The sequence below is a fragment of the Oryzias melastigma genome, linkage group LG3, assembly GCF_002922805.2.
Source record: "Oryzias melastigma strain HK-1 linkage group LG3, ASM292280v2, whole genome shotgun sequence".
Taxonomy (NCBI): domain Eukaryota; kingdom Metazoa; phylum Chordata; class Actinopteri; order Beloniformes; family Adrianichthyidae; genus Oryzias; species Oryzias melastigma.
The window spans coordinates 16055614-16072974 of NC_050514.1; the positions used below are offsets into that span (position 1 = coordinate 16055614).

Sequence of the window (17361 nt, forward strand, 5' to 3'; positions counted from 1 at the left end):
TTGGGAAATATAAATGTATTTGAGTGTATTGACAGTGTCATTTAATTTTTCAGGAAACAATACGAGTAAAAAATAACCAGAAGTTAGTGAAAGTGTTTTCAAACAGGCCAGAACACAGTGATTGAACTGATTACACCTGGACAGGTGTCATAAAAATTCGAAGTTTGCCTGGACTCAAAATGCAGGAGGCCAGGCTTGAGGAGCTTAAATGCCTCATCAATATTTAAATAAAAGATGTAAAAAACAAACAAACAAACAAAAAAAACAAACAAACAAAAAAAACATAATAGCAGATGACCAGAATGAAAAACCAAATACAGTTCACTGAGAAGGATTAACTGGAATGAAAACAGCCGTCGATAATTAGCAAATGAAACCAACAATTTAGACTGTGAAAATAAGCCTGAAAACAAACCATTACGAAAATTTAAAAAAATAAAACATACATAAAAAAAGAAAAACAAAACAAAGGACATAATATTCACCAATGTAAAATAGAGCGCACAGCTAAAGTCCAATTTTGTGAAACAAACTAAATGTCAAACTGACTAAATGACACACATCATGTCCCAGATGTTGAACGTAGTTTAAATGAATCCCGTGTTAGTTGTACGTCTTCGTGTCTTCATACACGCGCGTGGGTTAATGTTTAACCGTATGAAAACCCGCGGCGTTTCATCTCACCGCTCAACACCTGCGCGGGCAGACTTGACGCATGCTCACTCCAACACTTCCGGTTTTGACCAGATGGGCGGGGAAAGCAGCCTCTTGCTAAATACATATATTTTAAACTAAGCTAACATTTTTAGCACTTTCTTGTTAAAGAAAAGCAGTTATGTTTCGGTGCAGGACTGCCTGGTTTTCCAAAAGTGTGAATGAAGCACACCTCAAGTTTTGGGGTAAGAAAACTCTTTCCAAAGTCTTATGTCTATAGTGTGTCTGTATCATGTGTAGGATTGTGTGATATTATTGTATTCTAATGTTAGCACTTAAAACAAATACAATTAGCATCATTTAGACATGCTAGCATCAACATTTTTTGTTTATTTATAGTTTGTGTGCAGCTTCATTACAAATATGTAATTTCCTAGTTTATCAATATAGCACCTTAAAATATATATATAAAAAAATTGCAAAAGTATAGGGAAAAAAAACCACTGGAGAAAAAGGCAACATTCAAATTTAAGTAAACATTTAAACATGTAAAATAGATTTTACTTTTAAGATATCTGGATGTAGCTTTGTAGGATATTTGTAGTTGAGAAAATAGATACTGCATCGATTTATGAATAGATGTGAATCTGCATGTGTGTCCATATGATTATCATACAAACAGTAAGTGTTTATGGTTGTGTAGATGTTTTCGTGCGTATTCAGTGTGGTTTTCTTTTGATGTTCTTAATATGTTTTGTATAGTGTTCATAAAAAAATCTATATGATCTGCACCCAATATGATGTTTTAAATAATTTTGAAGTTGTTCTAAAGAATCAACTAATTTTGTTGACTTTGGAAAAAGAGGGTTAGAAAATAACCTCTATACCTTTTTTGACTGATCACAGTTTGTTTTCTTGTTTGTTTATATACATTTTTCCTTATAAGAGTGACATGGTTATATGTTTTTTTTTTTTTAAATGTCAACCATACGTATTCAAGGTAATGTGATTCATGCTTCTTATTTTTTTAAAACAAGTTTTTGTTTTATGTTGTACCTTAAACATTAGATTTGATTGTGATGTCTTAAGAACAGTTAAACTTGCATCCCATCTTGAAAGGACACGTAGATTAAGACACCCACTACTTGGATCTATATGGAATAGAATAGAATAGAATATCTTTATTTCCATGGCATTTTTCCCAGAAAGAGTCACAAAGTTGTTTACAAAAGGAGCGTAAAATCAAATCGAAACACAGAGAGGTAATAAAATCCGATAATAATAATAATAAAAAAACATAATAAAACACAATAATAATTGATAATACTTCTCTGGTAGTACAAGAAGGTGGGACCATCACAGGTTGGAGAAAAGCAGACTTCATCTTCAGTGAGGATGCAACGTCCTCTGACACATTGAGGTGAGATGAATGCTAGAATACAAAAAAAAAAAAACGAATAAATACAAACACATCTATATATAATTTTCCCTTTTTATTTCTTCTTTTAGGATATATGAGAGCAAAGATTTCCTCTGGGACAAAGTGACCGTTTTTCACAGCTTGTTTCTGTCGACCTGTGAAAAAAGGCAGAGTGTGAGATCAGTGAGCATTGGTCATTATGTGCTGCCCCCAGTCTCAGTGCAGCACGGTAAGGATTACAGTAGGTTTATTGATTTATTGTGAGACACAGTAAATCTTGAAGAGAGAACACTTTCACACTGATTTCTCTATGCTGCTTAAATTCGTTTGAGGTCAATTCTTGTCATGAATTGGTAGAAAATGGTTCATATTTCTGGAAAACTTGCTGTTGCTCCATGTCAGAACAAAAACACTCCTCAGAAAAATTGTAGTCATTGTGGATGTCTTAGAACTGTTGAAGGAAGAAAATGGTGCTCACATTACACAAGTGTTTAATGTATTTATTTATATATTTTTGTTGGTGCTTACAGTATATTTTTTAAGTGTATTTTGTTCTTTTTGTTAGTTCAACCCCAAAAAAGTTACTCTGTTCGTTTTGTTGTGACTAACTTAGGGTATTTCTATTGTTTAAGAGGTCAGAAAGGTTGTTGGAAGATTGATTTGGGAGTGTGAAAGTGACGTATCAGTTAACCAGGTAGGAACACCATGAGATAACATTTAGGATAAGTGGATTATGTAATATTTAAACAAACCTAACTGAAGATGGTTGTTTTTGCAGGAAAATCCAGTGAATACTAAATGCCCGGATGACGAGAGCGGAGATGAGGTCAGCATAAGCAAGTATGTTGACTTCACAATGAGTATTTTGAGCTGAAGTGGAATTTACATTCATTTAATGCAGTCTCTTTTGACTGTTAACAGCTATGAATCATCTGAGGAAGATTCATCTCCTGAAAGGGAAGCTCACTTGAGAAACCAAGCAAACGGCAGACACACAGGTGAATTATAAGAACCTTAAAGTCCTACTGGGATCATATTTTAGATTTTATAGGCTATCTCATGAGAGAGGTAGGTGTATAAAAGTTGATTACTATAGTTATTAACTGTTTAAGTCCAAAAGATAAACCTATTTTTTTAATTTAATTAAAATTAAATGTCACCACCTGTAAAAGCTTAAGTTAGTTTCACTGCTTTTTTTTAAATATATGTTAAATATGAAAAACGAAAATTGTTATTTTTGTTTGTTTGTTTTGTTCCATCAGGGTATATCAGCATGGACAGCCTGCAGAAATATTCTGGTGAACTGAGTGATTATCATTCAAAGCATTTCCCATGCTTAAACTGTGGAGTCTGCGTCTGTTTGACCACCACGAAATCAAACGAAATGTAGTGAAAAAAACAACAAAAAACTTGAAATAAGCTAAGTATGACTGCTACTGTATTTTTGGCACTGAATACGAAGTAAAAATGTTTATGCTGTTAAAGTCAGAGGTTTTTGGAATGCCTTAATTTGGTTTTAAAAGCAAGAGTTACTAAAGCCGTTGTAGTTTGACCAAATACCTTATGAATTTATTTTAAATAATTTTACCTATCTCTCCTTTGTTTGATTTGATTAAACAACTATCATTGTGCTTGTTTTCTTTCTTAGGCCTGGTTAATTTTGATTTACCTGTGGATTTTTTTTTTTTTTTTTACAGTTTGTGCATAATGCTCCACTGTCTACTTATGGCGGAAATACAAAACTTACGTTTTGCCCTCATACAAAGACAAATATGTAATTCTACAAATTCTACAAAAAATTGATAAGTTGCTTTTATATTCTGACCGTCCTTTTTTCAGTCATTAGTTCTGCTCAAATCCAGATGTTTTCACTGACATATTTTTTTTCTCAATTTTAGATGTGTGCAACAGTTGAAATGTTAACATTTTCTGTTTTTTTATTTTATCTTAAGTTGTACTTTTAATTAAATGTAAAAAATACTAAATAAATAAATGCGGAAGTAATTTTCGAAGAGTATTTCTATTTAAATAATCGACTCGCCCTCACCCCTCACAAATAGACTCTTCCGCTCCCAGCTGACCAATCAACTGCTCTGTTGTGGTGGCAGCCCCGCCCCTCGATACTATTCTTACGTGAGGGTCGTGTAAAGTGTGTTTTGACAGCGTCTGACAAGCTCTGAGGCACTGCCCTGAAGATCCGCGCTCCGCGTCTTTATTTTGTCCTCGTTTGGCTTCCGTCATGGCCCAGGAGAATCTGTCCGCGGTTCTGCACTCCAAGGGGGATCTCAGGCTCGTATGAAACCCCGCATTCCCTATTATAACTCTTCGCATTCGGCCTGGAACTGGCATGCACTGAAGTGGCTTTGTTTTCTTCTGAAACGTGTATTGTTTGCAGGAAAACCGCCCCGTGCCGGAGCCAGGACCGAATGGTAAAGAGTCTGTTTTTGAGGGGGAGGGGTTGCACGTAGAATTGTGTTGTAAGCATGTCATTTAGAGCAGCTCATTGATCAGTTCAGAGTCCAAGCCTCTGCAGGGCTTCCTTTATTGTCATGTAGCAAATCCACCTAAAACTACAGAAGTTTGTTCCAAAAAATCAAATTCTTCCTTTAGAAATCACATGTCTTGTTTTATTTTGGTTATTTTTTTTGCATGTGACATACTGTAACAAGAAAATATACATCAAGCAATCTTGAGACTTGGATTTCCCAAAGATCAGTTTAAAAAACCATGAAAACAAACTTTAGTTTATTAGTGAAAAACAAAAAGACTGACTGTCATGTTTTGCATTTAGATGTTTTGCTGCACATGCACTCTGTGGGGATCTGTGGATCAGACGTGCATTACTGGCAACATGGCCGAATTGGAGACTTTGTGCTCCAAAAGCCAATGGTCCTGGGACACGAGGCTGCAGGGAGAGTGGTGAAAATTGGCTCACAGGTCAAGCACCTTAAAGTTGGTGAGTGCAGTTCTTTCAGGAGCCTGTTGGGTCTGAATGCCTAAACCAGGAGTGTCCAAACTTTTTTTTTCTTTTTGCACGAGAACCAAATTTGGTAAGGTGTTTGAACCCTTAAATCAAAATGACTACTTAATTTCTATTTTATTGAAAGTTAATATTTTCATTTCTTCTGAAATACATTTAACCTAATTACTGTTAATTTCATATTTACAGCTCTGGAATTAAAATAAAGTAATGTCTGGAAAAATGATTTCATCAACATTAAATATGATTTCATAGGAAATTGTACACATTATTAAATTAATCATTTAAATAATGTGAACAAGAAAACAAATACCACAAATAGTCATAATAGACACCTCCACAATTAGAGACAAAATGAGGAGATGATTTTCTCTTTTCCACTCATTACCTGTATTAATGGCACCTGTTCGAACTCGTTATCTATATAAAAGACACTTGTTCACAACCTCTAACACTCCAAACTCCACTATGACCAAAACCGAAGAGCTGTCTAAGGACACCAGAAACAAATATGTTGACCTGCACCAGGCTGGGAAGACTGAATCTGTAATAGGTACGCAGCTCGGTGTGAAGAAATCAACTGTAGTAGCAAATATTAGGAAATGGAAGATATACAAGACCACTGAACACTTTCCCCCACTGTATTGGTCTCTGCCTTTAGTTTATGGAGCTTCACAGATCATTAGATATATCTATAAACGACCCAAACAAAGTGTCTAACTGTACTCTTATCTTTTTAACGACCCATTATCAGTTCAAACTGCACTCGGGTTAGTTATTGTCCATTCCCCCTGCTTTTTCTTAGGGGACAGAGTGGCGATTGAACCTGGCGTACCCCGCGAGATGGACGACTTCTTCAAAAGCGGACGGTATAACTTGTCCCCCACCATCTTCTTCTGCGCCACACCTCCAGATGATGGAAACTTGTGCGAATACTACACGCACAATGCCAACTTCTGCTACAAGTAACAGTCCTTTCAACATTGCATCACTTCACATATTATGTCATAAATACCTCTTGCCCCAGCACATCTATTGTGTTTGTTTTTGTCTGACACTATTTTTGTCCAGACTGCCTGATAATGTCACCTTTGAGGAGGGAGCCCTCATTGAGCCTCTCTCTGTGGGGATCCATGCGTGCCGCCGGGCGGGAGTGACCCTCGGGAGCTCTGTACTCATCTGCGGAGCAGGTAAGCTCTGATAAATACTACTGCCTCACAGAATATTATAAACTGATGGTGTTTTACAAACATATATCTTTCCATGTCTGCTACATCAGGGCCCATTGGGTTGGTCAGCTTACTTGTTGCCAAGGCAATGGGAGCATCACAAGTCGTCATCACTGGTAACAAAAACGTTTCAAAATAAAATCTGGAAAGTTTAAAAGCTCTTGCAATGATGTCAATTAATAGGAAAACTCATGAAATTCAAGCGATTACATGTATTTGATTAATTATTACAAAAATAATTTCTATTAAAAAAAAAAAGTATAATTTGAGTTTGTCATTTAAATCTTCCAAACCACTCAATGCAGTTGTTAATCTCATCAGGAATGAACATTTTTGACGTTTCACATTAAATCCTCACAGCTCTGATACTGAAATTAGACATTTGCATTAAGTTATTTTACCTGTAACAAGTCTGTGTTTTTAGATTTATTCCCAGATCGCCTGGCCAAGGCTAAAGAACTAGGTGCCGACTTTCAGGTGACGGTCAGCAGAAGCGATACCCCCCAGCAGCTGGCCAAGAAAGTGGAGGACCTGCTGGGAGCTCAGCCTCAAATCACCATTGAATGCACCGGTGCTGAGAGCTGCATCCAAACTGCCATCTATGTATGTTTTCAGAGGGATCTAGTCTTTGTGTAGACCTGAGGAAAGAATCCAACCACTGACTTTGTAACTCTTAGTGGTGCAAATATGTTAAAAAAAAGACAATTGTGTTACACTGTGAGAAATATCAATTATTCAAGTAGTCTTGTATTCAAATCTTAGCAAACTGGAGCATTATAATATATAACTTTATTGTTTGTTATTTATAGTTGCTGTTTGGTCTTTTTGTTGTATTATAATAATGTTGGCTTTTTTAAATGATAATTTATATTCTAGAAACAACTGTTGCATTAACATCTTGAAATAAAGAAATTATTTTTGACACACCCAAAAGTAAAAAAAAAAAAAAAAAGAGAATCTTCACCGTTTGTTTCTGCATTTCCTAATTTTGAATCGCTTGTGTAAAAAGGCTCCAATGTTTTTAGACTTCTGCTAATTATTATTATTTGTTTTAATTAGGGAACCCGTTCTGGAGGTGTGGTGGTGTTGGTGGGGCTTGGCGCTGAGATGGCAACTGTTCCTCTGATAAATGCGGCCGTGAGGGAGGTGGACATCAGAGGAGTCTTCCGCTACTGCAACACGTGAGGAAACACTTTCTTTTGCCCAGTTGTGTCAGAATGACAGCATGTAAAAAGTTTCAAAAGCAAAACTTTTGTCCGATTGCTCTGTTTGCAGTTGGCCCATGGCCATCGCCATGCTGGCTTCAGGTAAAGTGAACGTGAAGCCCCTCGTGACCCACCGCTTCCCTCTGCAGCAGGCAGTGCAGGCCTTCGAGACCACCCGTCAGGGGCTCGGGATAAAGGTCATGCTGAAGTGTGACAAAAACGACTCCAACCCCTGAGTCCACACTCTGCAGTGAAGCAATTCAAACCAGCTGGCTCCGGATGATGAGAGCAAGCTGTACTCTGACCTCAGTTAGACAACAGAACAAGTTCAAAGAGATGAAGCCGCGTTGCTGTGATACGAAACCTGCTGCTGCGTTGACTTGATCGACTGTGGGCAAATCTCCCAACTGTTTTGTTGCTGACCAACACTTGAAAATATATTATTCTACGTTCCTGCAATCTTCATTGCGTTTTCATACAAGCATGATTTTAATGACTGTTGATTTTTCAAATAAATCTTTTTGGAGCAAGAAAAAAATCAGGACATATTTCTTCCCTTGAACAACCTGCATTATGAGCTTTTTACCACTAGAGGGAGCCAAAGCCCAGAAGAATCATGGATAAACAGTCATGACAGGAAAGGTGTGTCCAGAATCCATTCATTATAAGAAACAGAGTTTATCTATTAATTGTCTTACATTTACTGTTCTTTTTTGGTTTTTGTCTTGTTTTTCACATCAAATTTCAACCACAACAAACAATTATATGCCATAAATTGTTAATACCTATGAATGAGCAAACATTAAATACAATTTTATTCAGGTTTAAAGTTAAAGTCTCATTAGTTGTCATGCACCTGTGTGTGAAATTTGTTCTCTACATTTGACCCATCCCCTGGAGGAGGGGTGAGCTGCAGACACAGCCGTGTTCGGGAACCATTTGGTGGTTTTACCCCCCAATCCAACCCCTTAATGCCGAGTGTCAAGCAGGGAGGTACTGGACCCCATTTTTAGTTTTTTTATGACTAATGGCATTTAAAGTCACAACCTTTCAGTCAGGGCGGACACTCTACCACAGGGCCACTGAGCTGGTTTATGGTAAATTTATTTAAATTTATGGGATAATTTAGGAGAAACCTATTAAAAATGTTCAGTAAAATAATAATCTTAATTTGCAATTTAAAGCATTGAAAATAAATCAAAATTAGAATATCAAAAAGCTTTTTTTATTTTTGATTTTTTAAGGAGTCACTGCAAAACTGGAAGAAAGACACCCAAAATTCTTTAAACGTAGTGAGTCAAAATGCTTAAGAGTACTCGAATAAAAACAAAACAAAGGGAAAAACTACAAAAATAATACAAGTCAAAGTTTAAATTTAAGAACCAAGACAAAAAAAAAAGTCAAATATTAATTAACGATTTGCATCCCTTTGTTTTATTTTTCTGATAAGAAACTAAATACATTTTTACTTTAACCTTTTATAAGAACTTAAACATATTTATTACCAATCTATACTGATAAAATATTAATAGTGAGTGAGAAACATCAGTCTTAGTACAGAATGTACTGATCATCTACTTGTGAAATCCTCCAGTTTTCCTCTGGAATATATTTCATTTTTTTCTATTTTTAATTCTCTGGGGCTTTTCAAAACATTTTCTGGGTGAACAAGTTATCTGCACTAACAATTCTACCACTTTTGCCTGATCAAAATAAACTCTGTCCTTAAAAAACAGGCTTTTAGTCATATTTGAGGCTGTGTAAAGGATCAGAACAAAACACTGGGTTTCTTATAATCAACCTGCCTCACAAACTTTTCCTGAAAGTGGCTGTTTCTTTGAAAACTGGAGCAAACATTTATCTTGATGCTGCAGTTTTGTCGTAGCCTTAAAAACACATTATGAATGTGCCTTCTGCGGGGTTTCAGCTGCACAGCAGTGCCATCTATTCTGTTTATTCAAGCAGAAAATCCTTCCACTGGGTCAGCTGAGCCGCTAACAGCCAAACATAAAGGCCTTCTTAAGAAAAGTGATGACTGGGAACAGGAATTCTGACTGGAAATCGACTTTAAACATGGTATTTGAGTCTTTTCTGGATTATTGTTGGGCTTTAATTAAAGGAATTTCCACTTTTTAGATGAGTTGGTTTGTCTTGTTATTTATCTAACAAGAACTTTACAGCAACAATAAAAAAGCCTCCAGTCAGGTTCAACTGAGCTTTTATTATCTTGCCACAATGACATGATACTAGATTACGAGGCATGCACACAAATAATGTTCATACGGTTAGAAGTACTACAGTGAGGTGTGAAAGCGTCACTCTGGGGTAAGGCTTTTTTTTTTCTCTGTCACAGTGTGTGTGATTCCGTCCCCGTCCAGCTGGCGGGCCGGTGTCCAGTCGGATGATAGCGGAGGCTAAACCCTGTTGTGTTGTGGTTTCTCATCATGAGCACAATACTAGACGAGGTTCTGGTTTATGTACAGACATTCTAATACTGCTCGTGGAAATGCGACAGCTCACACACGACACGGTTACATTCACAGTCCAGTCTCCGAGAGAGGTTCAGTCGGAACGCTAAAGATGGATGTGGAGGGTAAGCAGACGAGAGAAACGCCACCCATGTGACCTGATATCAAAAGCGTAACTACTGCCAATGTTCACTGCTGCTCGATATGGAAGGGCGAGTGGCCTCTTTGTACATGAGATTTAGAAAAGACTCGCCGCTCAGAGGTTGCAGTTGTGTATTGCCTTAAAATGTGGTAACTCAAAACGGATATGGCGTTTCTCCCATAATCCCTCTCTGCGGTTGGAGGAACACAGCAGCTCAGCACATTCAAACACGTTAAGTCGCTTTTCACTCCCGATGACAGAGCTTTGTCTGCCTGCAACTTCAAGAGTTATTTACAAATGCAGACGTTCCCCCATGTTAGTCAAATGTGTATTTACATGGGAAATAAATAAATAAAGGGGATGGGAGTCAAATATTGCATCACAAGAAAACTTTGTTACCCAAAAGACAAAAAAAAAAAAAGTACAGACAGGACAAACAGGTAAACCATATTTTTCCTCCTCTTCAGCTCTGATGGATTAAGCGAGTCTTGTCATTAAAATGCATGTCGGGGGGGTAAAAAGGGGGTGATGATTAAAAATGGAAGTCATCAGCTCAAAGAAATGAGAAAACAGAGATTGAACGGTCAGGGAGGAGTAATCCTCCCGCCGGTGAGAAGCAGGATGCTTGTAGCGCCGACAGCTTCCAGGCTGTTTGTGTAGCTTCATCTATATGTATATGGGTGTTTCCTGTCCTGTTAGAAGCCGGAACATGGCTGCCGGCATCGTCTTCATGTGGATCTGGAAGAAGAAATTACAGTTTTAAAAGGAAGAAGTGTTTTGTATAAAACCTGGAAAGTGTTTAAGGTTTATGCAGAAACCTGATAGTATTTTGCCTTTTTAATACGATTTTTAACTATTTTAATTTGAACTATATAGAGAGTACAAACAAGTAATCCTGTACTGCAGTTTTTAGTCCTTATAGAGCCTTTACATTTATTTTTTTCCTAACTTATAAAAAAAAGCTGCAAAACTGATCTTAATCTTGGCTTCATCCTCTTTCCACACATGCAGGATTTTCTATTTTCCATTTTTTTCCTTTTGAGTTTACCTCCTCCCAGTCCAGGAAGCCTGCCTGCTCCTCTTTAGTGGTTAGGTTGCATGATAAATCAGCACCAACCAGCTGGAAGCAGTGACTCCATCTGGAAGTTTACACTAATGTACACATCTGAAAAATCAGTCTCTAGATATTTTTTGGCTTGGATAAATAGTGGATGATGAATACATTCAAGTATTTTTACTAAAAACTGCTGAAAATTGTTTTTAGAAGTACTTTTGATTAGAAAATAAAGTGCAAATATGCCAGTTTATGTATTTTATTGTCATAGATTTTTAAACAAGTTGATTTGAAATTATAATTGAAAATCTTAGAAACTTGCATCTGCATGTTTGTGTGGAACTTTGGATTTGTGAATGCATAATTCTTGATTTGTAACTTACAACACATTTTGGGCATAACTTTGTGTACTTGCAATTCACATGTACAAAAATTAGTGTGTCTCCAAATCTTGGAGACGAGTAAAGAGTCTCACATCAGATTTGTGCGCTAATCTGATCATTTGTGTGTGTAACAAGCGACTTGTGCATGATTTTTAAAGTGTGTAGTTAGTTTCAAGCTTTTTTTATTTTAAGTTGTGCGTGTGTAAACTGTATTTTGTATTTGAATTTTGCAATTTTTGAAAAATTTACTACAATTCTGACCCTTGGTCACAACATAATTTTTTTTAATTAAATGAAAACTTTGGCAAACACTTATAGATTTATAAAAAAAATAAAAATAAAATTAAAATGCATTTATTTCAAATGACATATTGTTAAAACGCAATGCACTGTGGTCAATATTTGCCAATCTACTGAACATTTTTTTAGGTGACTTCTGGGAAATTTCCGGACACTGGATTTTGCAAAATGTAGATTTGAATACACACTCGGTAGTGAATAAGGACGATATTTGAACACAACCAATATTCTATGTTAGGTGATTTTTGCTTGTGATCAACAGTCTAACCTCGCCAACGGAGTTTGAGAGGGCCTGAACGATCTTCTCGTGTGCTGTGGCCACCACGCTCTGGCCGTTGATCTCGATGATCCTGTGACCCACGCGGACCCCCCCGCGCTCTGCGATGCCTCCTCGCATCAAACTGCATATCTGCTCGAGAAATTCAAACGAGAAAATGTTCTCATGTCATTCTGGGTAATAAAAACATGACAAACTGCAGTTTTTAAAAAGTCTGATCCTCACAATGCCGTTCTGGACGCTGAAGCCCAGCTGATACTTCAGGTCCGGTCTCTTGATGAGGACGGTGGTCACAGGGGGGCAGCTGACGATATTCATTTTTACCTGCACCTGGTTCTTTAAGCCCTATAAAGAGACCCGTATCATGGACAGGGATTCAACAGAAACTGATGATGCTCTTCAGAGCCTTCTGCAGGCACGCTGCACATCTTCTCCGTCTCTGTACCTTAATGATTCCCTGACAGGTGGCGAGTGGCAGCCCCACGAGGCTGGTGTTGTTGATGGACATGATCTGGTCTCCGATGCTGAGCTTGCCAGAGCGAGCAGCCGGCCCGCCGTTCATCATGTTGGCCAAGATGACCGTGGGCAGAATGGACCCCCATCCGGACTCCACGATCACCACCCCCAGGATCTCGCCTTTGCTCTTCTCTAGCTGCAGCTGTGGACAAACAGCTGGATGCTCAGCATTCTACAGCTCAGACCAGGAATATAACTAATCACAGCGCAACTATCTTATGTGTCTGCAACTCACATTTTCTATGACAATAAGCTTTAAATTCAAAATTGATGGTTTCTGCAGCTTCTGTCCAAAATCTGAGCTGGAAACTATGACATAACTGCAAGGCAGAGCTGGAATCATGAGGCTTAACAATCTATCATTGGTCAGAGATTTAGAAATGCAGCGCATACAGGGAGGGATTAATGTGGGAGGTTGTATAAAACTGTTGCAAATCAATCAGCGGCAGCATCTCTGTCTGCATCCCTGGATTTATAGAAATGTTGCACTTTATGAACAAATGTAAATTCATCTCCTAGACTTGCTGGAGTTGCTTCTGTTCCTTTCCATCACTGGATTTATTTATGAATGCAGAACATGAATCCAAACATCATTGACAAATAACTCAATTACAAACTGGTGCAAGAAAAGAAGATAGTGACAGAAGGAAACCATTTTTACTCAAGTGGTGCTTAAAAAGTAATAAGTAAAAATAACCTATAAAATCAACTATTTAAAGTTATAAAAAGTTAATTATAAACATTTAAAGGGAATTGTCTATTCAATTGGAAAAAAAAGCTTTTAGTGACTCACCATCCCACCCTCTCCCACATGGATATTAAATATGCACCTCCATTTTTAAGCTGTATGCTTGAATTAGGATGGAAAAAAACAAAAAAACGCAGACCTTCCAAGGAGTAGGATGCTGTAGCTACATCTACAACTAAAGCCAAAACCAATGTGCTTTAAACTTGTAGATCCAGCAAGAAACACAGGCATAAGCACACTCACAATTAATGTGTGAGCTTATTTCTGATTCATTTGGGGGTTTAGCATTATTGTAGCACATCATTTCTTTTTAAAAGTCCAAAAATTGAAGTAATCCCAAATGATTTTCACTTGTCTAGCATCCCTTAAGTTATTACAATTTGGAATATTTTATCTCTTTGGTTAGGTTTTGTGTCCTGTTCCTGGGGAGAGTTGTCGGGACCGCTCCTCTTCACGTCTGTCCCTGAGGAGGGGTCCTGATACCCCTCATGTCCGTCTGGCTGCAGGACCCTAAATGTGTCTTGGACTTGTTTTTCTTTTGTTCTTTTGTCCCCTCCTCCCAGGTGTTTTTGTTTTTGGGCGTCTGGGATCTGCCCTTTTGGGGAGGGGTACCGTCAAGATTGTGAACTATGGTTTAGGTTTGTCAGTTCAGTTAATTTTTAACACTATTTAGAACATTAGAAACAGTCATGACAGACAACCAAAAAAAATGGTTTTCTGTAGTATCATTTAGCTTTTCTTTTGTGGAAACTTTATTTTGAAGTGATCACTGACAACAGTTTCCACTGCATTTGCATCCTTTGTCAGGAACTGGCGGTGTTGGACCCAAAATACAGGAGACCAGGTTTGGAGGAAGAAACTTAAACATTTAAGAAATATAACAGATCAAACCAAACAGAACAATCCTCAAATCCTTTTCCTTAACTAACTCTGAGCCTGCTGCCTTAGAAACTAGCATCTCAGACTTTTAACAGAAAGATCAATTAAGAAGCAGTATAACAATTGAATATGAAAATGTTTTTGTATATTTTAAACTCTGTCACGTATGTCATGTCTGAAAATAGGAGGGTTTTTTTGCATAAAAGATGAAAGGAAACTATGGCAGAAAAAAAAATAATTCAATAAAACTTTGCCAGAGACCTGTAACATGTCTTCAGCATGAAGATAGATCTTGTGAAGGTCTATTTTTTGTTTTCCTGTTCCATTTCTTTACCAGCTCCATCTAGCTCAGCACAATTAAACTCCTATTTTATGTATTTTTAAAAGCACTGTGTTAATAAAAAGAAAATAAAAGGAAATTGACATGCTCCAGGCAAATGTACATATTCTTTCAGCCTTTTTAATGACTCAAATTAGTTTAAAGCCATTATGTTGGTGGGTTCCTCACTGCCCTGCAGCGTCTAAGTGCTTCTGTCTTTTTAAACATTTCCTGCAGAGACAGAAAGGAACATGTGCAGTGCAAAAAAAGGCGTATCGGTATCGTATACCAACCTCTTTGCAGTTCTCAGAGTTGGAGAAGTGAATGAGGTCATCATTGTACATCTCCTGGGTGTTGATGATGTCACTGTACTCCTTCTGACTCAGGTCCTCTGGGTTGATTCCATTGGCTCTGAGAAACTCCTGGTAGGCCACGCTGAAGGCCTGACCTATGGACTGAGCAATGAGCTGGGCCTAAAAAAAATAAAATCAAGCAGCAAGTTTTGCTGAAATTAAAATGTTTTGGGTTTTAACAAAACACATTTTCAATGATTCTCCTGAGTTAAAGACTTTAGCAGGACAGCAGGACTTAATAATGATTTAGTAATAATTGTCTTATTACCTTATACTATCAAAAAACTATATTTTTTTTGCAAAGAAAGGTGAAACTGATCTCTTAGGTAAAAGAAAATATAAAAAGAAACATTAAATCTTTATTATTCCTGATATTTCTGCCTCATGCCCCGAAACAGATTTATATCAAGTCAAAAAAAGTTGAATTCTTATTTCTGTTTGACAGCAAATTTTCTGTTTTTCTTTAATAACTTTCTAATTTTCAGTAATAGGAGGGAATATGGTTCAGAAAGCAACTGTTAATTAGCAATGCACCACAAAAAGTCTGAAGACAGAAACTCTCAATGCATGCAGTGAGACTCCAAAATAACAAAAATGGATTATAAGTTGACACATGAGCAGCTGAATGGTTCCATTAAAACTCCGGCCGGCCTTTAAACCCTGGCAGCAACAGAAGATGAAGAGGGGACAGATTGGATTCCAGCCTTCATAGCATTTGGCACAGGAACTGAGCTGCTGGCTCCTCTGAGTTACATTGTTAACGTTGCCAAGTCTTTCCGTATCTGCCTCGGCAAAGCAAGCAGCGGCTCCACCGAGTTAAAATAAATAAATAAGAAAATAAAAATGAAGTGTTCAGCCAATTTACATCATGGCACATCAGTGGGCTGTTCAAATGATTTGTAAGAGGAACAAAGGCAATTCCAGAGGGGACATATGCAAGAGACAACACAAATGTGAAGAAAGACGAAAAACTCAACAAAACTAAAAGAATTTCTTTGACATAAACAAAGCAAGGGTTTTGAAGTAGTGAAAACTTAAGAGTTTCTTCATTTTCAAAAACCCACATCGATGAAAATTGTATTTTTCTTTTTTTTTCTGATGGTGGAGGGTATTTATAAAGAAAATTAAGATTAAAATAGAATTTCTGACTATTTCTTTATTTAAATCATTTTGAATCAGACAAAAATACAGTTTGAAAAATAGCTTATTTGTGATGTAGAAACTATGCTAGGTGGGTCACGAGCTCCTTGCTCCCAGCTTGTAGCAACAGGGGGGGTGGTTACTCCATGCCAACGATCCCACCCACTACTTGGTGGCAAATTCTAATGAACTACAACTGATCTGATCTGCAGAAACAACAGTTTTCTGAAAAGGACTCTTATCCCTGGCTCTCATGTAGCTCAGTTTAAAAGTAAAAAAGTGTCTCAGCCACTTACATCCTCAGACTCAAAGACATGGCAGATCATCTTGTACTGCTTCTTTGCCTCAGGTGCTCCGGGGGTAGTTTCGATGCAGTCCTGCGAAGCCGTTCGGGGCATTCGGCGTCTTGCCATCAGGACTACGATGTTCCCGATATCGGCAATGTAAGAGATTGTGCGAAGTGCATTGTCCATCATTGTTTCCTGTTTGAACCAAAACATGAAAACATCCTCCATTCAGTGTTGGTGTTCCAACAGTTACAGTATGTGTGACTACTAGGAGGTGTTGCACCTCAGAATGAATGAAAGTGAGTAATATTATCAAGTAGAGTCTACAGTTGGGCCAGATTTTGTCCTGAAGAGAGGAGCTATATAATTTCCATACTATTTGGAGTACCCCAGGGTTTGATTCTTGGACCCTTTTTTTTCAAACTTTATTAAATTTGGAATGTCATATTGATAATAAAATTCTTACTTTCAATTGAATTTCTGGTCAAAACGAAGCAGCAAAAACAAAATACAAGACAAAACAACAGGAAGAGACAGATTTTAAAAACGTGTGCTTGTTGTCTCATTTACAGATCTTTAAAAAATATTTAATGCACTAGAAAAGCTTAATAGTAACTGACTCAACAACAAAAACAAGTACATGATATGTTTGACTTGTGTTAGAAGCCACCGTCACCACAGTGACATGCTGTAACTGAAGAGATCAGAAAACATGACTCTGCCAATTATCCTGTTTATCATGAAGAGCGGGTCTGCAGCATATTTGTTTGCTTTCTGACAAAGCTTCATTATCCACTGAGTATGGGGAGGGAGTGAGTTAAATGCATTATCACAGCACAAAAAAAGTCTTCCTTTGATTGGATTCAACACAGCTGTATAATCAGATTACAGCCCAAAACTCCGTTTATATCACAGAAAGAGTCAATCCTGCTCATCTGATGATGTCGAGCAGCTGCAGAAGAAAAGTCAGTCGAAGAAAACAATATTTATATTTCATGGCTTAACTT

At 37.4% G+C, this 17361-nt stretch overlaps 3 protein-coding genes across 4 annotated transcripts in view; 2 read left to right on the plus strand and 1 right to left on the minus strand.

Annotated features, from left to right (window-relative positions):
- Positions 1 to 291: 291 nt before the first annotated feature.
- Positions 292 to 3983, plus strand: terb2 (telomere repeat binding bouquet formation protein 2). Its single transcript, XM_024295950.2, has 7 exons — positions 292 to 899; positions 1993 to 2074; positions 2164 to 2303; positions 2707 to 2768; positions 2853 to 2914; positions 2996 to 3072; positions 3337 to 3983. Exons 1-7 carry the CDS (start codon positions 836 to 838, stop codon positions 3462 to 3464), a joined length of 615 nt encoding a protein of 204 aa, XP_024151718.1. The 5' UTR covers positions 292 to 835; the 3' UTR covers positions 3465 to 3983.
- A 192-nt stretch (positions 3984 to 4175) lies between these two features.
- sord (sorbitol dehydrogenase) lies at positions 4176 to 8026 on the plus strand. Its single transcript, XM_024295949.2, has 9 exons — positions 4176 to 4367; positions 4470 to 4503; positions 4866 to 5030; positions 5860 to 6019; positions 6126 to 6244; positions 6334 to 6399; positions 6708 to 6886; positions 7343 to 7464; positions 7559 to 8026. Exons 1-9 carry the CDS (start codon positions 4314 to 4316, stop codon positions 7722 to 7724), a joined length of 1065 nt encoding a protein of 354 aa, XP_024151717.1. The 5' UTR covers positions 4176 to 4313; the 3' UTR covers positions 7725 to 8026.
- Positions 8027 to 9689: 1663 nt separating this feature from the next.
- The window catches only part of apba2b (amyloid beta (A4) precursor protein-binding, family A, member 2b), a 53464-nt gene continuing 45792 nt past the window's right edge, over positions 9690 to 17361 (minus strand). For both annotated transcript variants that reach the window (XM_024295590.2, XM_024295589.2), the window contains 6 exons: positions 16364 to 16549; positions 14868 to 15047; positions 12558 to 12770; positions 12338 to 12457; positions 12104 to 12244; positions 9690 to 10836 (listed from right to left, as the gene is read on the minus strand). In XM_024295590.2, coding sequence (XP_024151358.1) covers positions 10765 to 10836; positions 12104 to 12244; positions 12338 to 12457; positions 12558 to 12770; positions 14868 to 15047; positions 16364 to 16549 — 912 coding nt within the window. In that variant the 3' untranslated portion in view covers positions 9690 to 10764. The remainder of the gene's footprint in view (positions 10837 to 12103; positions 12245 to 12337; positions 12458 to 12557; positions 12771 to 14867; positions 15048 to 16363; positions 16550 to 17361) is intronic.